General features: G+C 42.4%; 2 protein-coding genes across 16 annotated transcripts in view; one reads left to right on the forward strand and one right to left on the reverse strand.

Annotated features, from left to right (window-relative positions):
• Positions 1–19409, reverse strand: part of PSME3IP1 (proteasome activator subunit 3 interacting protein 1) — a 33501-nt gene extending 14092 nt beyond the window's left edge. The window contains exons 1-6 of one of the 12 annotated variants that reach the window (XM_054533959.2): positions 19239–19353; positions 7297–7414; positions 6857–6998; positions 5908–6006; positions 5379–5501; positions 210–342 (exon numbers count right to left, since the gene is read on the reverse strand). In XM_054533959.2, coding sequence (XP_054389934.1) covers positions 210–342; positions 5379–5501; positions 5908–6006; positions 6857–6983 — 482 coding nt within the window. In that variant the 5' untranslated portion in view covers positions 6984–6998; positions 7297–7414; positions 19239–19353. The other 11 variants (XM_054533953.2, XM_054533957.2, XM_054533961.2 and 8 more) reach the window with 11 other exon arrangements.
• Positions 19410–19463: 54 nt separating this feature from the next.
• RSPRY1 (ring finger and SPRY domain containing 1) overlaps positions 19464–24243 on the forward strand; it is a 51098-nt gene continuing 46318 nt past the window's right edge. The window contains exon 1 of one of the 4 annotated variants that reach the window (XM_009250753.3): positions 19464–19998. The gene's annotated coding sequence lies outside the window, so the exon portion shown is untranslated. 4 annotated transcript variants of the gene reach the window in all.

Genomic DNA, 24243 nt, shown 5'->3' on the forward strand with positions numbered 1-24243 from the left:
TTATATTTGTTGAATAAATGATCAGAGAGACGAGGGTCAAAGCCTATAGAAGGCCCCAAATCTGGAAAGGGAGAGAGAGATAGGTGAGCACACCAAGGGAACTTCACCCGGACTCACGCGAGGCAAGCGTTGGCTCTGGCTTCCATTACAAGTGGTGTTTCAAAGTACACGGTCAGAGCGAAATCTAAGCTGTGTGAGTGCTGACTGACCTCTTATGCTTCACAGCTCCTGCCAACAGCTTCGCCTGGGAGAACTTGTTCTTAGTTTCTATAGGCTTCACAGTCAGTTTCTTTTCCACTTCCTTCTTGTTCTCTTGAGAAATTCCAACCTTCTTGAGGTTATTGTGAGTTACCAGTTAAGGGTCAAACTAAGCAAAAGGGAAGACAACAAATATAACCCACTAGCCCTTCGGCTGTGCTATGTAATGTCTGGCCTACTTATTTAAATAAATGCCCCACCCTTCTTTATTCTGCCAGTCAAATCCAGCCAATTCAAAGATAAATGAAAGAGATCATGAAGGTAGACAGCATATAAAGCCCAAAATAATACAGATAAGCAAACTTTTCTTCTGATTCTCAATGAAAATCTGCGCATAGCCACAAAACCCACTATTACCAAGGACATGGCCAATATCATGCTTGATGAGGAAAACAAAGATCTTAAGGAATATAAAGAAAACAGAGAAAAAAATGTGGCTTCCCTGAAAACATGCTTCCCCCTTCAAGGGTTAAATCAAATTTTGCAGAATGTTGTTATGACTATCAGTAGCAATTAATCTTAGACATCACGAAGACTAACTCCTGCTCCACTGCTGCAAGGAAACAACAGAATCACCCCAAGGCTCATTAAACATGTCAAGTCCCTCCCTGCCCCAAACCTACTGAATGAGACCTCTAGAGGCCCGGGAGTTTGTTTTAAACACTCTCTGAAGGTGATTTTACACTTGATCTTAGCCAAAAGGCCAAGAAACGATCAAAGGTGATTTTAATGAGAAATCCTGTGCATATTATACAAGAACTGAAAAGCTATTTTTAAAAGCATGACCAGTTTCGCTTGTAACATCAGTTTTTTGTTCTTGATGCCAATCTCTGGCTCTCAACTTTTTACTCTTTTGAAGTGAAGAAAGGCCCCATATTTTTGTCGGGGAGGTCACTTTCACTTGTTCCCTCCACCAGCCCTCCCTCCTCTCCCTCCACTTCTCCCTCCGTTTTATGCCCTCTCTTGAAACGTCTTAGACAACAGATAAGTATTCTGACACGATGCAAGTCCTTATTTAAGATGCAGTAGTGCCTGGAACAATAGTGACATCTAGTGCCCAGGAAATCTAAGAAGCATGAATTATCAGCCCAAAGAGGTGGGTGGAAGTAGAGGATGTATGGTTAAGGTTATTTGTCTACGCGTCTTTGAACAATGCAGAAAACTGAGTTCCAGAAATCCTAAGATTCTAATTCTAATCACTCTCCAGGCAAGTAACTCTGTTCTTACAGGCACAAGTTACCTTAAATATTTGCAGTATGCAATGGAAATTAGATATAATGCTTAGTACTATTTTGAGTTTAATGAATTTAATGTTTTTAGGGTCATCATGGAAACAGATAATGTTAATACTCATTTTTATTTAAAAAAAATAGATTGGCCAGGCACAGTGGCTCACGCCTGTAATCCTAGCACTTTGGGAGGCCGAGATGGGCAGGTCAACTGAGGTCAGGAGTTCAAGACCAGCCTGACCAGCATGGAGAAACCCTGTCTCTACTAAAAAGACAAAAAATTAGCTGGGTGTGGTGGCACATTCCTGTAATCCCAGCTACTCGGGAGGCTGAGCCAGGAGAATCGCTTAAACTCGGGAGGCAGAGGTTGTGGTGAGCTGAGATCGCACCACTGCACTCCAGCCTGGGTAACAAGAGCGAAACTCTGTCTCAAAAAAAAAGATTTCATCTTTCTAGGAGAGAATGCCAAAAAAAATTTAGCATGTTGTGATTTTTTTATCTGCAACTCCATCATTAGGAGACAGAAGTTCTCAAAACTCTCAATATTAAATATTAAAAGATAAAACAAAAATGGAAAAAAAACACAACAAAAGCATGTATATATTTATACATTATTTATACCAGGACATAGACAAAACTCAACATTTAACTTTTTATTCTTTTGAAATGAAGAAAAGTCCTAACTTTTTAGGGGTAGGGGGTGTTAATAATCTTATTTTTGATCCGCAAAGTACAAGCAATTTTTCCTTCTTAAGCCCCTCTTCTCCCAAAATGCTTTAAAAACACAAACACACCTCAAAAATCTCAAGAAATTCATTAGATCAGCATTCTCTTAAAATTGCACCATTTTTTAACATACACAATACTGCTAAATACTGGTTTAACCTGAGACAAGAGTTCTGTTATTTACATGGTTTAAACCACAGCTTATTTGTATTCAGAAGTATCCTATTACACAACATATCATATAGTAATTAAGCAAAGCCAAGAAACAGTTCCTAACTTAGAGCTTCAATAAACAAATGTCTAATCCTTCAATTCCTATCTCAACATGTCTCTGGCTACTTGCATGCTTGGGATTAGTGTATTAGATGTCAGTGAGTTGGAAGGCCTGCTTTTCTTCAGTTTTTCTAGACAGAACTTTCCAAGTTTCCAGTTAAAGCCCTTATCCCTGGAGCCTCATTGTACAATGAGGCTGCAATGTTACCAGGACACAAAGGTTTCTTTTGTCTCACTGCTGCCCTGTTCATTCTTTCCTTTTAATTGAAAACCAAAGGGCATCTCACACTCAACAGCATTTCTCCCTAGGTGCTGCTTTGGGGGACACTATATTTCTTATCTGCTAGTTTACCAACATAAAACAAAATATCATTCAAGTGAGAAGTGTAATGAATGTATTTCCTTAGAGGAAAATGCTTGGTGTCTGAAACAGCACAATATGGGTATCTGCCTATCTCTACAAATGAACACATATTATTTTGGGATCATCAGGGTCAGGGAAGGGGGAGTTCAGAATAATCAGCCTCAATCCTACAGTTGAGATTGAGGTATAACTTCCCATGAGCTTCTATCTCCATGTTGCACCTGAATGCCAGTAACAGAACTGGGACTGGAAGCCAGGTCTTTTCCTACCAGTTCTGATGTAAATCAATTCCCAGGGAATCTGTCCACGTCTTCTCCCACATAACCCTTTTTTTTTTTTTTTTTTTTTTTAAGATGAAGTCTTGCTCTGTCCCCAGCCTGAAGTACAGTGGCGTGACCTCGGCGCACTGCAATCTCCACCTTCCGGGTTCAAGCGATTCTCCTGCCTCAGCCTCCTGAGTAGTTGGAACTACAGGCACAAGCCACCATGCCCGGCTAATTTTTGTATTTTTAGCAGAGACAGGGTTTCACCATTTTGGCCAGGCTGGTCTCAAACTCCTGACCTCAAGCGATCCTCCTGCCTCGGCCTCCCAAAGTGCTGGAATCAAAGGCGTGAGCCACTGTGTCCAGGCCTCCCACGTAACTCTTAAAATGGAATGTGCTGCACATTCTCTGCAAGAAAATACCAACTAGTACATACACACAGTAATGTCGTCCATCTTAGAGGTGAAGCCTGTTGGATTACACCAGTGATGTTACTCAACATATAAGCTTGAAATATCCAAATAAGCTTCCTCACATGAAGACAAATGGTCCTATTAATATCTCCTATGAATCATTTATTAATGTATTCACATATTTACTGAGAATCTACTATATGCCAGGCACTGGGGAAATCAGAAGTGACCAAGTCAGATAGTCTTTTTTCTTATGGAGCTCATTTACTTTACATTCTAGCAGGAAAGAGATAAACAAACCAGTAGGCAAATAAATAAAGACAACTTTCAGATAGTGACAAATCTATAAAAAATGATATTACTGGCTGGGTGCGGTGGCTTGTGCCTGTAATCCCAGCACTTTGGGATGCTGGAGTGGGTGGATCACCTGAGGTAACGAGTTCGAGATCAGCCTGACCAATATGATGAAACCCCGTCTCTACCAAAAATACAAAAATTAGCTGGGCATGGTGGCATGCACCTCTAATCCCAGCTACTTGGGAGGCTGAGACAGGAGAATCGCTTGAACCCGGGAGGCGGAGGTTGCAGTGAGACAAGATCGCGCCACTGCACTCCAGCCTGGGCAACAAGAGAGAAACTCCATCTCAAAAAAAAAATTGATATTACCGACAGCAATTTTAGGTGGGGTGCTTAGGGAAGGTCTCTAAAAGGGAGAGCTGAGCGTTAGGGAAGGTCTCTAAAAGGGAGAGCTGAGCAGAGGGCTGAGCTGTGAAATACGTCTTGCAAAATCTGAGGGCAAAACATTTTGGGCTGAGGAAACAGCAAGTCTGAGGCCCTGAGACTGACTCAGAAAGCATGGTGAAAGAGAACATAAAGAAGGCCAGCAGGCTGCAGTACAGTCAACATGAGAAAGAGTGGCTTCAAGATGCAAGAAGGAGGTGGGTTGGCCTAAATAATGTAGAGCCTTCTACGGCCTGATACAGAGTAAGACTTTAGTCTAAATGTAAGGGGAAGCCACTAGAGTGTTTCAAATAGAAAAGTGACAAGATGCCATGTATGGTTTTTAAAGTTCCCTTTCTTGTCTAAGGAATAGATTATTGAGGATGAGAGCAGAAACAAACCAATTAGATGGTCACAGGAGTCCAGAAGAAAGTCTACTACTACTACAGTAGCAGTAGATACCAACAATTCAAGAGATTTGGAGTACATTTTGGAAGCAGTTCTTGGCCCAGGCACCAGGAGGCACAGGACTACCAGTTACTGGGACTGGGAGGACCAGAAAAAGAGAGACTTTGGGGAAGGGCAGTGTGATGAGAGAGGGGGTGATGTGGCACAGTATTGAGAATTTTGATTCAGCCAAGTTTCATTTGGGATGTCTATTAAGACATTCAAGTGGATGACCAAAAGGCAACATTGATCCAGAGCAAAGTCATCTTTGCTGCTTTCTCAGCCCTTCTATCGGGACAGGGCATACTATACCAGCAGAGAACATCTTACTAAGAATATAGGAAATTTGCTAAACATGTTCTTTTAAAACTCAGAGGCCAGTTTCTCCACTGGATGAAGCTGACTGCACTGCCCACCTGTGTCAGAGTCTAACCCCAGTACTAGTAGGATTGATGCCTTGAGTTAACCTAAGAAGGATGTGGACTTTTGACTATAACACTCTTGCACACAACACAAACTCCACAAACCACTACCAGCTTTTCAGAATCACAGGAATATCAGTGTTCAAAGTGACTTGAGAGATCACCAGGTAGAAAACCCTCTTTCTGTTGATGAGGAGACAACATCCATAGATGCTGATGAGAAAATGGACACCTTACAGGTTTTCCTCCAAGTACAAAGGATATTCTATATTCCTTCAGTTCTTTCAGTTCTTCTTCTCTTCGTTGCTTTTCTATTAGTTCCTGCTGTCGAGAAACCTCATCAAGGAAGTTGGTCTCATCTTCGTCTAAGCCTCTTACCATGTTTTCTGAGGAAATAATTAAACAAGGAACACTTAGCAGGCTAAAGGGAAAAATAAGATTTTTCCTTTCCCCTTTTTTAATAAACAGCAGATTCTTCAGGGGATTAAAAAAAAAAAAAAGAACTGGTAAATACCATGGTGTTTGAATAGATAACAGGGCATAAAAAAAACAAGGCATTTTTTCCCATTACTAAATATTACCATAGAATTAAAATGGGTGTTTTGAGCTCTAAACAAAAATATTCAATGTGGTCTAGAAGGCTGAAGACTGTCTCTTTTCCACCAAATAAGCATCTGGAGACTCGAAAATCAAGACAATTCCATGGTTAGTTAGGAAAAGTGCTGCATGAGGCAAAAGTGCATCAAAAACACCCCACAGAGCCCCTTGAACTCTCTGTTTTCTGAAGCTTACTGAATTTGAACTGTTCCTCATACTCCTGCTGCTTCCTGTCCTTCTGTTCCTGTAGCCTTTCATACAGAGATCGAGGGTCATAAACCTCCTCTGGACATTCTGAAAGGAAAAGGAGAGGGGAGAGAGGTGGAGGGGGAGGAGATATATACTTCAGATTGTTTTCATATTATTTTGGAATCACAAAAGGTTTTAAAGACAAAGTCAAGTCTCTGCGTGATCTGAGGGTGTGGATAACACAAAAATTGTACAAAGTCCAGTTTCCCTTTGGACCTCAGAGAGGGGCCACCAGTTCTCAAAGCCAACTATCAATGTCAATAGCGCCCATGGCCTGAGACAGTTAACTGATTGAGGGGCCAGCCCAAACCCTCCACACCAGCAGTGTTCTCAGTTGTTCAGACCATGGATCCACCTGTATAGATGGAGGAGAGGAGCAGAATCTCTTGGAAGGAAGTGTGGTAGGCAGAAAAGGAGCAGGATGTGAGTATCCTGGCTCTGCTCCCAGCTGTGCAGGACCTTACATAGACTTGCCCCTGAGTCTCAGTTCCTCAACTCTAAAGTAAGGACAATTGGCCAGGCATGGTGGCTCATGCCTGTAATCCCAGCACTTTGGGAGGCCGAGGCAGGAGGATGGCTTGAGCTCAGGAGTTTGGAACCAGCCTGGCCAACATGATGAAACTCCATCTCTACCAAAAATACAAAAATTAGCCAGGTGTGGTGGCTGGTGCCTGTAATCCCAACTACTTGGAAGGCTAAGGCAGGAGAATCTCTTGAGCCTGGGAGGCAGAGGTTGCAGTGAGCCAAGATCGTGCCACTGCACTCCAGCCTGGGCAACAGAGCGAGACTCCATCTCAAAAAAATAAATAAATAAAACCAAGTGAGGACAATTAATACCTACTCTGCAGGGTTGCTGTGTGGATTAAAGACCATTATACTGAATGTCACAGTATACCTTCTGGATCTTCAGGTTTTCGAACTTTCTCCCATTCTTCTTGCCTCCTTTTGCGCCGTTCATCTAGTTCTGCCTCAGACACAAACCTCTTTTTGATAACAAGGTTACCATCATCCCCTCCATCCATAATGAAACAACCAATCTACAAAACAAAAACAAAAACAAGAAAATCATTTCAAGTGAGAACTGCAATTAAAATTCTAAAGAGAAACAAGGAGATTTAGCTCTATCTGACCCAGCAACAAACTAAAAATTATCTTCCAACTTTGAATTGAAAAAATTCTTGGCCGGGTGCGGTGGCTCATATCTGTAATCCTGGCACTTTGGGAGGCCAAGGCGCATGGATCATGAAGTCAGGAGTTCAAGACCAGCCTGACTGACATGGTGAAACCCCGTTTCTACTAAAAATACAAAAATTAGCCAGGCATGGTGGCACGCACCTGTAATCCCAGCTACTCAGGAGGCTGAGGCAGGAGAATCGCTTGAACCTGGGAGGCGGAGGTTGCAGTGAGCCGAGATCACACCGCTGCACCCCAGCTTGAGCGACAGGGCAAGACTCTGTCTCACAAAAAAAAAAAAAAAAAAAAATTATCAAATAGTTTAATTTATAGGCCATTGATGAAAGCACATGAATACATTTTTCCTGACATATCAGAGAATTTTTATTAACATCGATGTTATCTACACAGTTGGCAAGAGGACCTGGGATAATTCTTATTACCTGGTGTTCCACAGTAAATCTCATATTGCAGCTATTTCTCTGTCCCTCTAATCTAGATAAATTGGCCTCCTGAGCATCCCATCCTTTTCCCAGCTCTCATCCTCCTTTATTTCTGTAACATCTGACATTGTTCTTCTTGAAATTCCTGTTTCTGAGACATTACACTATCTTGATTCACCTGCTCTTCCCTCCAAGTAGATTAAGATGGAGAATCTCAGCTATTGAAGACTTAGTGATCAAGTCCAGTCTGTATAGCAGGGAAGGTGCACAAACCATGAATGGAAAAAGTGAAACTGGAAGAACAGATCTCCCAACTTCAGTTCCACGTACTTTCCTGAATACTAATCTGACTCTTCATTTATATCTCTTCTGACCTTCCTCCCTGTAAACCCCTTGTCTGTGCCATTTAAGATTTGAGCTTCAATCCTTCTCTTTTCTGACTCCCACAATCACCTCAACCATTTTATGCATATTTTGACACAGAAGATTACCGAATCTGTTATTTCTACCTGAGCTTTTCTTCAAAGAGGAGAGAAGGAAATAAAGATAGCAGAGTGTATATTACTTATTACTCCTTTTTTTTTTTTTTTTGAGATGAAGTCTCGTTCTGTCACCCAAGCTGGAGTCCAGTGGTGCAATCTCAGCCCACTGCAACCTCCACCTCCCAGGTTCAAGCAATTCTCCTGACTCCACCTCCTGAGTAGCTGGGACTACAGGCGCGTGCCAACACGCCCAGCTAATTTTTGAATTTTTAGTAGAGATGGGGTTTCACTATGCTGGCCAGGCTTGTCTCGAACTCCTGACCTCGTGATCCGCCCGCCTAGGCCTCCCAAAGTGCTGGGATTACAGGCGTGAGCCACTGCACCTGGCCATATTACTCCTTACAAACTAAATCTCTGTTTTTCTTTATTGGTTTCTTTCCTTTTGAGTAACTGTGGAATTAACCCCTACCCAGACATGTTATTCACAGCACTATGTGCTAACAAGGAGGCACATATTCAATCCAATGTCCATTCCAAGATGACCAATAACAACAAAAACAGTAAGTTTCCACACTACCACAAAAATAAAGCAGCTAACAGTTAATGAGCTCTTACCATGTACTATATACCTTTTACGGATATTATCTAATTTACATGACCATTGACCCTATGAGAAATATTATCTGTTTACAGATAAAGTTGAGGTCCAGAGGAGTTAGATTATTTGTCTAAGGTGATACAGGTGGTGAATGGTAGAGCTGAGAACCAAATCCAGGCCTGATATCAAAAATTCATACTCTTACCAACTTTACCATACTCCTCCCCAGAAAACACTAAATCTTGGTTGAAAACAAAGACATGTCGACTTCAGCTTTCTTCCTACTTCAAATTCCAGTGCTGAGAATATTCATGCAACATTTTTATTTAGTAAAGCTAGAAATGGAAGCTGAAAAAACCCAAACGTTCAGAACAAGAGAATAGTCTCAGCCTGAATACTACTATTGCTGAGGTTTAGTTTAATGTAACAATAAGAGAGAATTGTGAAAATCACTAGAAAGAAATGAAATCAACTGACAGACGCTGTTGCTCCCACCTAAAGCCCACAACCTGGACACTTCTGATTTAGCAGCACTCAATGACTCCAGCCAGAGGCTCATTACTGAAGCAGAACTGTTCAGTCTCTGTGAAAATGCCAAAAATTCCTCAAGTTCTACAGAACAACCTCTTATGAAACCGGAGCCAACAATTTCTTAAATGTCTCTGGCAGAGAAAACGTGAACTTTCTAGGGCTCTAATGGTTGGGAGAGACATTCCGAACCCTCAATTTCCCCCTTTCTTATCCCCTATTAACCGTTAAGTCTCCTTTCTCAGCCTGTATTAATCATTCGGTTTCTTTCCATCACCCATTTTTCCTAGTAAATAATTCAGAGTGGGATAGTCCTTATAGCCCACCTAATATGATAATCCACTCGACATCTGAATTTACCATACATACCCAGGAGAAGGTCATCCAACTCATATATTAAAACTTCAAGAGGGACCACTGCATTCCCTTCCTAGGCAGCCAACTCCCTCTCTAAGCAGATTTGACTGTTAGGATAGTTCTTCCTTAAACTGAACTGAAATCTGTTTTACTATAAATTCAACACATAGGTTCAATCCACTGGGACTATACAAAAAGAATCAAATCTTTTCTAACATGACCATACTTCTTCAGTTGTTTGAAGACAATTCCCATGTTCCTCCTAATTTGTTGCTTTTCTGAGCCAAACATTCCTAGTTACTTTAATTTTATAAGATGGAGAAAAATAATCATGTCTCAAGGAAATGAATTTATCAGATTAGATATGATTTAAACCTGGGAAATAAATACTAGGATACGGCAATGCCATTGGTGTCCCAGTAAATGCCTCTCGTCATTCTTGTTTTATATATATATATAATTTATATATATATATATTTATATATATATATATAAAAATAAAATTTTTTTTTTTAAGACAGTCTCGCTCTGCTGCCCAGGCCAGAGTGCAGTGGCATGACCTTGGCTCACTGCAGCCTCCGCTTCCCAGGTTCAAGCGATTCTCCTGCCTCAGCCTCCTGAGTAGCTGGGATTACAGGTGTATGCCACCATGCCCGGCTAATTTTTGTATTTTTAGTAAAGATGGGCTTTCATTATGTTGGCCAGGCTGGTCTCAAACTCCTGACCTCAGGTGATCCACCGGTCTTGGCCTCCCGAAGCGTTGGGATTACAGGTGTGAGCCACTGCACCCGGCCTATATTTTTAAAAGAGAAAATTTAAAAATCTTCCAATATGCCAAAAACAACAACAACAACAACAACAAAAACCCTAGAATTTTACATTTCCATCTAAATAAGAATTCAGAGAGCCTCCTGGGCTCAAGCAGTTCTCATGCCTCAGCCTCCCGAATAGCTGGAACTACAGCCATGCACCACTACACCTGGCTAATTTTTTTTTTTTTTTTTTCGTGAAACGGGGTTTCACCATGTTGCCCAGGCTGGTCTCAAACTCCTGGACTCAAGCAATACAATCTGTCCACCTCAGCCTGCCAAAGTGCTGGGGTTATAGGCATGAGCCACTGTGCCCGGCCTACAATCTTTTATACACAGGGACAAAACCAGAAATCAGTTGGTTAATGAAAATGAGAAATAAAGCAAATGCATATTTAAAAAAAAAAATTTTAAGACAAGCGTTGCAGGGGCGAGAAAAATACAAGAAATGTTATTTCTCATCAGCTCTCAGTGGGTTGGTATCCTGAAAACACAGTCACACTGTCAAAACTAATGCACACTTACAAAAGTCTGCTCTTTAAAACTAATATCTTAATTCAGGCTGGGCATGGTGGCTCATGCCTATAATCCCAACACTTTGGGAGGCCAAGGCAGACCCCCCCATCTCTACAAAAAATTTAAAAAACTAGCCAGGCATGGTGGTGTGTGCCTGTAGTCCCAACTACTCACAGGCTGAGGTGGGAGGATCCTTTACTCCAGGAGGCTAAGGCTGCAGTGACCCATGATCGTACTACTGTGCTCTAGCCTGGGCAACAGAGTGAGACCCTGTCTCAATAAATAAATAAATTAATTAATTAATAATAAAACTAATATCATAATTCTGGCATTCCCTTGATCCCCAAATAAAGAAAATAAGCCAAGTTAGATGGCCACACATAGTAATAAATTTCTGTAAGTTTAAAAGGACTAGACTAAAACATAGACTGCTTTATGCATCTTTTTTCAAATTAGCATTTTCTTCTGTAGGTCCTCATTCTCTGCATGGCTTTGCTCAGGCTGTTCCCTCTGCCAGGAATGCCCTTGCTTTCTTTTCACCCCACGCAAACCGCTGCTCCAACCGCCCAGAATCAGACTAAAGACCATCTCCTTTATGAAGCTTTCCAAGACCTCCTAGAGTAGTTAATATGTATTTCCTTCCTTTGTGTTCCTGCTACGATCATTCATAACTCTACTACAGCCCTTATTCTTTGTGTTTTATCATCTGTGACTGTTCCAACAGCTCTTTGTCTCCACAGTGCTTATTATTATTAGCACAGTGTCTGGCATATATTAGGTATTCAAATACTTACTGAATAAACCAACCACGAGTAGCTGAAGAATCTGAGCAGGGAGGAATGAACTCACATGAATATTCCTAGGTACTGTGCAATGTAAGTTATAGAGATTGGTAGCCATCAAGCAAGTATTTGCTGAAGTGTCAGTATCATGGGAATTCTATTCAAACACCATACAATTTGTGCAGTAAGAAACAAAGGACTAAAAATTAAATCTCTTTACTATATTATATAATTGATGTCATCTTTCAAAAATAACTGCTACTTTAATTTCAACTGATTAAAAATGGTCACTTTCCTGCGAAAGCAGTACTTGATGGAGACAGCGTTTTTCTTTGAAGAGTCCAATGGCTGTTTATTCTGCAAGAAAGAGGTGATAAGTACCTGTAACTTACTGACCTGCTGGAAGTAGACAAAGAAGCTAGAAAATTAGATTGTGTTGACTTCTAATTCCTATTGTCTAGGTAAATTTTCACAAGTCTCTTCTTTTTCCCTTTTGTTTGCTAGGATAATTAAAAACAAATCAAAAGACAAACAGCCCAAGGATATCAGGGATATGGGCTCTAACTGTGAAGATCCCTGTAGGAATGCAGAGGACTTACATTAGGAATGCTTATTTTGTCCTTACTGTGTTCCACTTTAGAAAGAGTAAACAAATGCTGTCAGCTTTCCTTTACTCACGTTTTCCAAAGTGACTCAAGTTTAATTATCAAACTAAACATTACATTATTTTTTAAAGGATTTATTCAATTTCTTCAAATAGGCAATTCATGGAAAACTAAAACCATTTCAAAATTCACTTTGTCCCCCAAACTTAGAGTCCAAATTGGCACAAATAAAGAACGTGGTTTTCAAATCTGCCTGACAGTCAAGAAAACAAAGTTCTTATATTTCAAGCCAAAGTAACTGGTAACACTGAACTACTGGGTTTACATTGGAGACCGTGGTATTTCATTTCCAGGGTGGTGGGACAAAATGGGCTCAGTTCTTACATAGCACACTACACGTTTTAAAATACAAAACTTGCATTGTTGCTCCCCAAATAATTGCTATTCCTAACTTGAAAAATGACTCCATTTAGCTAGTGCCATGACACAAAGTAATGAGATCTGGTTTCCTATGGAATTGAATTATGTGATGGCAAACTACTTAAGTGTTTACATCACTGGCCGCCATATCCTTCTAATTCTAAAATTAGACAGATTGTACATGTTAAAACACACCAGAATCAGGTTTCTGTGTTCTGTTGTTTTAAGGCTTCACTTTGAGTAGCAAAAGCAATAGGTCAATCCATTTCCTTTTGTCAGTAAATATAGATTACTGCTTTCCAATATTTTTTACTCTGATGTTCAAGTCACATTGTACTTCAAAATGCAGGACAGCAACTAAGAGGAATTTGCCATTTGGCTAACTCAACTATATTCCAAATAAAGACTTATTTCTGGCCAGAAGGCACTTCTACCAAGATACAGTTATTTAGATTTTTAAAAATTTAGCTGACTTTTCCTATATCATAAAATTTCTTTAGAGAATGACAACTACTAACAGAGAGCCCGCTGTTAGTATTTATTACTAGGCAAAGTGAAGTCAATCTTCTAACACCGAAGTTTAATTAACATATTCCGGTAGCAAAGGAGACTAAAAGAATCTAAAAACTAAACCACAGAAAAAGCAATTTAATCCATATTTTAAATGTTTATCATAAGGAGCAATTTGCAATAACCTTTCAGGCATCTATGAAACACATACAATAAAAAATTTGGCTTTGCAATAATCTTTCAGTCATCTATGAAACACATACAATAAAAAATTCGGCTTTGCAATAATATTTCAGGCATCTATGAAACACATACAAATAAGAAATTCAGCCAGGTGCAGTGGCTCACACCTGTAATCCTAGCACTTTGGGAGGCTGAAGCAGGAGGATCGCTTGATGTCAGGAGTTCAAGACCAGCCTGGCCAACAGGGTGAAACCCCATTTCTACTAAAAATACAAAAATTAGCTGGGTGTGGTGACATGCGCCTGTAATCCCAGCTACCTGGGAGGCTGAGGCAGGAGAATCGCTTGAACCCAGGAGGCGAAGGTTGCAGTGAACTGAGATTTCATGCCGCTGCACTCCAGCCTGGGCAATAGAGCAAGACTCCGTCTCAGAAAAAGAAAAAAAAAAAAGAAAAGAAATTAAGGCCTGGTGCACTAGCTCACACCTGCAATCTGAGCACTTTGGAAGGCCAAGGCAGGATTGTTTGAGCTCAGGAGTTCAAGACCTGCCTGGGCAAGATGGTGAGACCCCATCTCTATTAAAAACAAACAAACAAACAAACAGACAAACAGGCTGGGCACAGTGGCTCATGCCTGCAGTCCCAAAGCTGTGGGAGGCCAAGCTGGGAGCATCACTTGAGGCCAGGAGTTTAAGACCAACCCGGGCAACACAGTGAGACTCTGTCTCTACAAAAATATTTTAAAATTAGCCAGGTGTGATGGTGCACTACTTAGGAGGCTGAAGTGGGAGGATGGCTTCAGCCAAGGAGTTCCAGGCTACAGTGAGCTATGAGGGCCATTGCACTCCAGCCTGGGCAACAGCACAAGACCTTGCCTGGCGAGGGGGGTAAAAAAAGAAGTTAAAAAAAAAGTATTGATTTATTTATCTTTCCATAGCACAAGAGCAGGGTCTCAAATGTGCATTTATCTTGAATTCACCTATACGCACTAGAAGAAAGATAACTAATTTAAATATCGGTTCCCTTAGCTGATCCTCATTCACATGCACCTCTCCAAATATAAATACTTTCCTCACTATGCATGAATGATTGTATTCATTGTATTTTTTACATATTGTGACTCCTAAATACAAACCAACAACTTCATCTGGGGCTCACAGGAAGAAAAACAGCAGTTTTTTCCAAAGCCGAAATAAAACTTGCCTGAGGATATAGAGAAAAAAAAAAAAAACCCAAACCAAACCAAAGCGTTTTTCCTATTCTCTCACTCAACAATCAACACAGTATAATTCTGTGAGGGATATGTCCCCATACACCAAGCAATCAACCAATTCTGCAGCAGACACCAACGAGCTGGGTGTCCTCTAATTCAGTTCAATTCTGACACTACCTACCTGGATGGAGACTGCATCAGATCCCATAGGTTGAGGGGTGAGTCTCACAAGACTAGCCTCCATTTTAGAGACCAACCACAAGAACCAGGTTGTTTTACCTGTGGTTCTGACCAACTGGCTATTAATCGGGGTTCCCATGACCCCCTCCTTAGGTTCTATTAATTTGCTAGACCAGTTCATAGAACTTAGAGGAACACTTTACTTACATATAATGGTTTATTATAAAAGCATATTACAAAGGATACAGATGAAGCAATGCATACGGCGAGGCATGTGGGAACGGCACAAAGCTTCCATGCACTCTCTGGGGCACCATCATCCAGGAACCTCTCATGTCCACCTATCCAGAAGCTCCCCAAACCCAGTCTTTTGGGTTTTTATGGAAGCTTCATTACTTAGACATGATTAATTAAACCAGTGACCACTGGTGGTCATCAGCTCATCTGCCTTCTCCTCTCCCCATAGGTTGGACATTGGGGAGGGGTTGAAGGTCCCAACCCTCTAATCCTGCCTGGGTCTTTCAAGTGACCAGCCCCCATGCTAAAGTTACTTAGGGGCTGCCAGCCATCAGTCAGCTCCTTAGCATATAAAAAGACACTAATCATTTTGGAGATTTCAAGGATTAGAGGAGTTGTATGCCACAGGAGACAGGGATGAAGGCCAAATATGTATTTTACAATATCACACTGGCCATGTCAGAGTTCTGCAACACTGGTATTCCTACAACTAACATGCTGCCTCCCTGAGATTTCAAGGGTAGCTTTGCTTGTAAGCTATTTTGTCATCTAGGCTCGCTTCAGAACCTAACCCACACGTCAAGTCATACTCCATCCTCCCTCCCCCCACCCTATATAACTCCACTTCAAGACCAAATTAAAAACAAAATAAAACAAAAAAACGCAGTCCCAGTTACTCAGGAGGCTGAGACTGGAGGATTGCTTGAGCCTAGGAGTTCAAGGCCAGCCTGGGCAACATAACGAGATACCCATTTCCCTTTAAAAAAAAAAAAAAAAAAGAGCTTTGCATTACAATAACCAGACAAGGCCAACTAAGATTTTTTTTTTTTTTTTTTTTTGGCACAGTGGGGCTCATGCCTGTAACCCTAGTACTCTGGGAGACTGAGGCAGGTGGCTCACCTGAGGTCAGGAGTTCAAGACCAGCCTGACCAACATGGTGAAACCCCATCTCTACTAAAAATATGAAAATTAGCCAGGCGTAGTAGCACATGCCTGTAATCCCAGCTACTCGGGAGGCTGAGGAAGGAGAGTCGCTTGAACCCGGGAGGCGGAGGTTGTAGTGAGCCCAGATCGTGCCACTGCACTCCAGCCTGCGCGAAGTGAGCGAGACTCCATCTCAAAGAAAAAAATTTTTTGAAGCAAACATTTACAGAGAACCTATTATGTGCAAGATACAATGCTATGTACTAAACAGGCAACTGAGGAACTTACACTCATTCAGTAAGACATAAGGTTGGTACACAGCAATTTAAGGAAAAGTAAAACTAGGTTACAGGCCGTAAGAGGCACTAAGCAGTTCAGAAAGAAAGACTAGAATAAGCATTGGGGAAGCTTAATTTTCATAATGGCTGTGACGATGCACAGTGAAAAGTGGTGGAAATTTTAGGTATATGAAGAATAACCATCTTTAACTTAAGGATGCTGGAAATCATACAAATTTCACATTCCAAAAATCAGAATACAGGGGGATTTTCATTTCTTGAAATAGTGGGCTAGGTAATTGAAACCAATTCTCCACCTCTGCACTAAATATGCTGGAAATTTGTCAAAAATAATTTTTTTTCTTTTTTGAGATAGGGTCTCGCTCTGTCACACAGGCTGGAGTGCAGTGGCATGATCTCAGCTCATTGCAACCTCCACCTCCCAGGTTCAAGCGATTCTCCTACCTCTGCCTCCCGAATAGCTGGGATTGCAGGCCCCTGCCATCATGACTGGCTGATTTTTGTATTTTTAGTAGAGACAGGGTTTCACCATGTTGGCCAGGCTGGTCTCAAACTCCTGACCTCAAGTGATCTGCCCACCTCGGCCTACCAAAGTGCTGGGATTACAAGTGTGAGCCACCGCGCCCAGCCAAAAATATTAATTCTTAAATAGAAAAGCTAACAAGATAGTAAAGAATTTGGACACAATCTAGAAGGTGAAAACCAGAAATTAAGCCCAATATTCAAAATGGATTTCATCCTGAGGATTTCTCTGACCTAAAAGCTAAAGTTTCAGTGCCTTTATGAGATAACAGAAACAAGTTCAAGCCAGAAGCCCATCCAGAGAGTGGAGTCTGACAACTACCTCCCTCTCCATCTTAATCTGGTACCCAAAAGAACTACAGCTTCAAAGTAAAGGTGAACTGGGAAGTAAAACAGCAGGAATAATGGACAACAGAAACAGACTCCCCCAAAGGGAATTCAGACAGTGGAATTAAACCTAGAGATTATAAAAACAACTATACTTTCCATGTTTAAAGAAATAAAATTAAGCCTCAAAATAGTAAGAAATAAAAAACTGTAGAAGTGTCACAAACCAAACAGAACTTCAGAAACTAAAAAATGCAATATATGATTTAAGATTTCAGAGGCCGAGTTTAATAACAATGGAAATAACTTGAGAATAAATTATCCAGAATTACTATGAAAGAACAGAGTAAAAGACATAGAGCAGAGTGAAAAGGTTTAGTTAAATCGATAAAAAAAGAGAGACAATGGGAAGAAGCAATATATGCATATAAAATGGCTGAGAATTTTACAGAATTAATGAAAGACACTAATCCATAGATTCGAGAAGTCTAATAAATACCAAACAAATTGAACAAAAACAAACCCATAGTTCCATAGAGCATAGTGGAAATACAGAAAATCAAACACAAAACAATCTTTTTTTAAAACCTGTCGATACTTGATTTTAGACAAAACAATTTTAACATATTCTATAGTAAAGAGTGAAACATAATATTTAAGAATGAAGACAAAGTATGTTCAAAAGGTGACTAATAGTGAACACGTTGAAAATGCTTAATTTAGCTGCCATAAAGGCATAATTACACTATGACTGACCCTGTACTTATATTGCACTTATTACTTGATTTACCACATACGTGGTTTTCAATAGCTAAAGCAGCAGCTTGATTCTAACCAAGAATCACGATTCTTGGAAGATGAAAGTGAAGACTGATAATCAACTAAACGGTTTTGACACAATTATTCCTTTCTTATATTATGAAGCACTTCCCCACAGGGTAAGGACATGAAGACTTCAGTTCAGAAAGATAATCGGGCAGCCTCTACTTTCAGACCCTTACAAATTGTTCGCAGGTCATCTAACTAAAAGACTGTAAAAGCTGCTGTCGGCTCAATACTTTGTATCAAAAAGGAGTCTACCCACTGATTCCCTTCAAATATTTCAGAAGGGTGCCTTCCATTTTACGGTGTCCCTGTAGACACATGAATACACCAAATAACTGAAGAATCAACAAATCTTATCTCACAGGTGGTAGGCAAGAGGTCATCGGGAATTCCGATCACCAGGCTCGCATCTGGCTTCTTGGGTTCCACTCCTGAACTAACCAGTCGGACTACCCGAGCGTGCGGGAGTCTGAGAAACTGCATTTTAAAAGGGCCCCAGGAGATCTTGTTTTCCACTAACATTTAAGAACCACGACTACGAACAAACAGGTCTCCCCCTTTCCTGTGTGGACTGACAGTCACAATGACCACTAACTCTCAAGCATGACGCTTCAACTCTCTGTCTTTGTTCCTTAAGTTTTCTGCAAAACGGGCCAGCTGGCTTGTTTTCCGTAATAGAAAATTCGCTTGGCACAGCAACTGGTACATGGCACACAATAAATGTGCTTCCCATCCTGCACTGCCATTCTGGGATTCAACCATTTCCAACCAGACGTCGCACATCGGAGTGAGTAACCTGGACCTGTTCCAAGACCTCTGGAATGGAGCCTGCTACTCACTTGAAGCCTGGGTGGCTCTACCTAGCAGAAAATCGGGGAAACCCCATTAAACGCCCGGCAGTGTTGGGCCCGCCTGAAAGGGTCCTCCTCGCGACCCAGATGCCTTCCCGCGGGCACCCTCAGCTCCCCTCAGGCTGGGCCCATAAGCCCCAGGCTTCGGCTATTCGGGACAAGCAGCGGGTGCGCGGACTGAGAACAGGCCTGGCCCTAACCCTAACAGCAGCCGCAGCTCAACTCTTCCGTAAGGAAGCTGGAACCCAGGTGTCGCCGCCAGGCCAGGACCTAGGCCGCACTCACCTACCAGCGCGCGGGAGGCGAGACGACCTCACCTCGGCGGCGCCCACCCCAAACCGCCACCGCAGAGCCGCTCGCTCTTAAAAAAGAAAAAAAAAAATGAAAGGAAGAAAGAAAGAAACAGAGGAAGGAAGGAATGAAAGATGAAAAAATAAAGAAAATAGCCTTTGCTTTTGTATTCCTTTTGACCCTTCAGGGCTTCCTGTTCCTCACCGCCACAATAGAGTCCCGCCCCACTTCCGGCGACGTAACCCAATCCGCGGAGCTCTTCCTCCCCGGGAGCCCGATGGAAATCCGGTACCCTGAAAACGAGCCGGAGAGACTTGATTGGTCCATTCACGCCTCAGGATGAGGAATGGCCAGTTTACGCCTAGGGGGCGGGCCGGTCCCTCTTATCACGTGACACGATTTTTGAAAGGTGATTGGCTGTCAAGCAGAGGGCTTGCCACCGAGGAAGGGGCGTTTCCTAGGGGACTGAGGGAGGGCTGGGGCGGTACGAAGCGGGGGTGGGCTCTGCGCGTAATGGCAGCGCCGTGGCCTCGCGTCCATCTTTACCGTTCTTTCGGACCTGTCACAAAGGAGTCGCGCCGCCGCCGCCGCCCCCTCCCTCCGGTGGGCCCGGGAGCTAGAGAAAGTCAGTGCCGCAGCCCGACCGCGCTGCTCTGAGAAGCCCCCTGGGCACGCGGAACGGGAGGGAGTCTGAGGGTTGGGGACGTCTGTGAGGGAGGGGAACAGCCGCTCGAGCCTGGGGCGGGCGGACCGGACTGGGGCCGGGGTAGGCTCTGGAAAGGGCTCGGGAGAGAGGTGGCGTTGGTCAGAACGTGAGAAACAGCCGAGAGGTTTTCCACCGAGGCCCGCGCTTGAGGGATCTGAAGAGGTTCCTGGAAGAGGGTGTTCCCTCTTTCGGGGGTCCTCACCAGAAGAGGTTCTTGGGGGTCGCCCTTCTGAGGAGGCTGCGGCTAACAGGGCCCAGGTGAGAGGCAGCTATCTATCTCCTGGGGTGGCTTCTGGTACTGAGGGGGTCCTGACCTACTCAGGGGTGCCCGGGATAGAAAGGGTAGATGAGGGGACCCTTTGGGAGGGTTCTTTTTGTGGAGTTTGCGGTCCAGGTGGCACAGGTGGGAGGCATACCTCCCCGGGGAGATTTAGAAACGCCTTGGGATAGAAAGAGAATGGGGCTAGGAGGTAGGAGCCAGAACTAGCGGAATCTCCTACTACGGAAGCCGGAGCTGAAAATTGGGTAAGGACCTTGGGGAGAGGGGGTTTCTGGACGGTGATGGGAAGAAGACACCTCCATCCATAGGAAAGCCAGAGTGGGGAGTAGTGAAAGGGAAACGGGAATTATTCCCTCTCTCTGTAGATCGACCAGGTGTCCCAGACACAGGATCCAACTGCTTCCGGGCTTATTGCCCGAGTGGGGTGGGGAGAGTCTATCCCACCAACACCTCTTGCGTGAGTCCAAATTAGGCATTTGTCTCTGCCTGCTGCCTCACTTTCCCCGTCTTTGGGGAGGGAAACCGACTGAGACCGAGACGGTCGGCTGAGACTCCGAGGTCCTGTCTTGTATAGTTCTCTGAGTGAGGTTGTACCCCCCCGGGGTGTTGTACTTTGAACTTTGAAGGGTTAGAAGTGTCTGTTATTGACTGAGTAGAATCCCGCAGTTTTCCAGGCCCTTCACCTACCATCTGTTTGTGCTTAGTGGAGTGACTTAACCTCCTTAAGTCTCTTCTGTAAAATAACCAGCGCAGTATGTGAAAGTACAAACTACAAGCTGCATGAACGTAAGTTACTGTGATTCTACCACCAAACGGGTTGCTGTTGAGGAATAAAAGCGAAGGCACTTTCTAAACTGTAAAATAGCATTTAGAGGTAAGGGGTGAGGTTAATACAGTCGTTGTCTGTCACCTGCGGAGTGTTGGGAGCCATATTGTACTGAAAGCTTCAAGGTTCACAGCTTCTTAGGTCATGTTAAGATCTAAACCCATGGTTTCAAACCCTGCTTAGATGGGGATGGTGGGATTTCCAGCTTTTGCTCTGAGTTTTCATTTACTTTGAACTTCTTATGGTGCTGGCAGGAGTTACCACTGTAATATCTTTTCCTTCAGGAATCTTTTTCCCCTGACAGCTGAAATTTTCCTCTAAGTAATTTGATCTCAACATTGTAAACCTCCTCCCCCTATTGCATATATATATATATATATGCATATATATATACATGCATGGCTTTTGGATGTCTACAGGCAGTGAATATCATACTTTCTCCCTCATACTTTCTCCCTCAGCTGTGATTTGTAAAGACTGCCTTTTTTCCTCCACGAATACTATGCGTTGTTGTGGTAGCCCTAGACTATAGATTATGAGGCACGTTGGAAGTTGCTTTTAAATTTCTCTTGCACAGTGGTTCTCTTTATTTTTCCCCTTATGTGGAGTTTGCATTTCCTGGGATGGTATCTTGCTTTGTAGATCCCTCTATGAGATTATAAGAGACTTGTGTCCCTGTATGACATTTTACTAGTGTTTGGTTCGTGGTACTTGTTAGAGATGGTTTTCCAAATATCGGGCAATTTATATGGGATTTTTTCCGAAGTAATTTAGCTGTGTTTTTTGGGTTTTTTTGTTTGTTTTTTGAGACGGAGTTTCGTTCTTGTTGCCCAGGCTGGAGTGCAGTGGCGCTATCTCGGCTCACTGTAACCTCCGCCTCCCCGGGTTCAAGCGATTCTCCTGCCTCAGTCTCCGGAGTAGCTGGGATTACAGGCATGTACCACCACGCCCAGCTAATTTTGTATTTTTAGTAGAGACGAGGTTTCTCCGTGTTGGTCAGGCTGGTGTCGAACTCCCGACGTCCGGTAATCCACCTGCCTCGGCCTCCCAAAGTGCTAGGATTACAGGCGTGAGTCTGCGTCCGCCTTTCGAAGTAATTTTTGTACTGCTCTGAATTTTCTGTTTTTGTGATACTATATTCTGTGGATCTTTTTAAAAACTGTAACTGGTGATCGTGAGTTATTTGATCTCACAGGATGCATGTTGCCCTAACCTACTATTTAATGTCTTTCTATGTTATGCTTTTTTCTGTACTCAGTGACTTTTTTTTTTTTGAGACCGAGTTTGCCTCTTGTTCCCCAGGCTGGAGTGCAGTGGCGCGATCTCGGCTCACTGCAACCTCCGCCTCCCGGGTTCAAGCTATTCTTCTGCCTCAGCCTCCCAGGTAGCTGGGATTACAGGGAAGCACCACCATGCCTGGCTAATTTTTGTATTTTTAGTAGAGAGGGAGTTTCACCGTGTTGGTCAGGCTGGTCTTGAACTCCTGAGCTCAAAGTGATCTGCCCACCTTGGCCTCCCAAAGTGCTGGGATTACAGGTATAAGCTACTGTGCCTGGCCCTCAGTGATTATTTTTAAGTTATTGATTATAGGAGGTATCCTAGCATACTCTATGTGGGCTTCTGCTTTTGTCAGCAAAATAACTTTTCATTTAGCAAGTATCAAAGGGAAATAAAAACTTAGCATTTTGTATAATAGTGTGTTAATCTGTAGTGAATCAGGTAAAAACAACAAATCTGAGTTATGTTGCACTGTGGGGCCTGGAGGCTAAAAAAAAAAAAAAAGTACGTTTTGGCAAGAGTTTAACAAACAATTATTCTGTATTTCTTTTTTTCTGTTTTTTTCTTTTTCTTTTTTTTTTTTTTTTGAGACAGGGTCTCATGCTGTCTCTCAGGCTAGAGTGCAGTGGTGCAATCACGGCTCACAGAAGTCTCTACCTCCCAGGATCAGGTGATCCTCCCACCTCAGTTTCCCAAGTAGCTGGGACTACAGGTGTGAGCCACCACACCTGGCCAATTTTTGCACTTTTTTTTAGACAGGGTTACGCCATGTTGCCCAGGCTGGTCTCAAACTCCTGGGCACAAGCCATCCGCCCACCTTGGCCTCCCAAGGTGCTAGGATTACAGGTGTGAGCCACCATGCCTGGCCTCGTGAGCTTAATTTAGTCTATTGAGAATTGTATATGCTTTCCTTAACAATGAAGTAATTTGTTCTAATGAAGTGGGAAATCCCTTTGCATCTTTTTAAATACAGCTTTCTTTCACACTCTATATAGTTTGGAGAAAATGTTAGGAATTCTTGAGGGTAGTAATCACTATTACACTACTTAAGATTGGAAGTTATGGCTGGGCATGGTGGCTCACACCTATAATCCCAACACTTTGGGCGGCCAAGGCGGGAGGATCACTTGAGCCCAGGAGTTCAAGACCAGCCTGGGCAACATGGCAAAACCCCATCTCTACAAAAAAATACAAAAATTAGCCCAGTGTGGTGGCACATGCAGATAGTCCCAGCTACTTGGGAGGCTGAGGTGGTAGGATCTCTTGAGCCTGGGAGGTTGAAGCTGCAGTGAGCCACTGTACTCCATCCTGGGTGACAGAGCAACACCCTGTCTCAAATAAATAAATAGGAAATGTTCTGTATTTTTTAGTAGGATACTTGTAAAGTGGGGTGTGATAGTCTCAGGATTGCAAAGTAAGTGGAAAGTCAATAGTCACCACAAATGGGAAACACAGTGGAACCAGCAATCTATTTCAAAAGAATTATTTGGGGATAATAAACTATGGATTTAGCTTCTCTTCAAGCTTTTGGCATTTTCAAGGCAGTTATCATTGAATTTGGGTAGCTTTTTCCCTGATATTCAAATTAGAAAATTGAAAAGCAGAATAATCACGAAGTAATAAATGCTGTAACTTGGGCCTTTTGGAGGGGACTTTTACAACTTTTAGAAGTGCAAAGGAGTGAATATTTCTCTTTGGTTCATCATTCAGTAAGTCACCTTTTGAAATCCTTTTCTTGCCAGCCTTTGTGAGTAGAGAAAACATACAAATGTGTCCATTCCAAAAGGGAGTGATTGCTGATTAAATATGTAAAAGCAGTAACTTTAGATAAATGTGTGGTTAAATCAGGAAAAGTTATCTTATAAATAGTGGTGGCCTCTTAGAGATCATTCCACTTTGTTTCTGAGCTTTTGAAAACTGAGAATACATTTGAAATACTAAGGAATTTATGTACTCCTTAAATGTATTAAGGAATGAACTCTGCACATAGCTTTCTTATTGCTTGAAATTATAGTTTCCAGGCGTAATTTCATGGGTCCTATGTACCTCAAATAGAAGGTTTGAAATACCTTACTCAGCAAGTATATTACCTCATAGTTTAATGTTCAGTGTTAGTGTT

This window comes from Pongo abelii, chromosome 18, assembly GCF_028885655.2.
Source record: "Pongo abelii isolate AG06213 chromosome 18, NHGRI_mPonAbe1-v2.0_pri, whole genome shotgun sequence".
Taxonomy (NCBI): Eukaryota; Metazoa; Chordata; class Mammalia; order Primates; family Hominidae; genus Pongo; species Pongo abelii.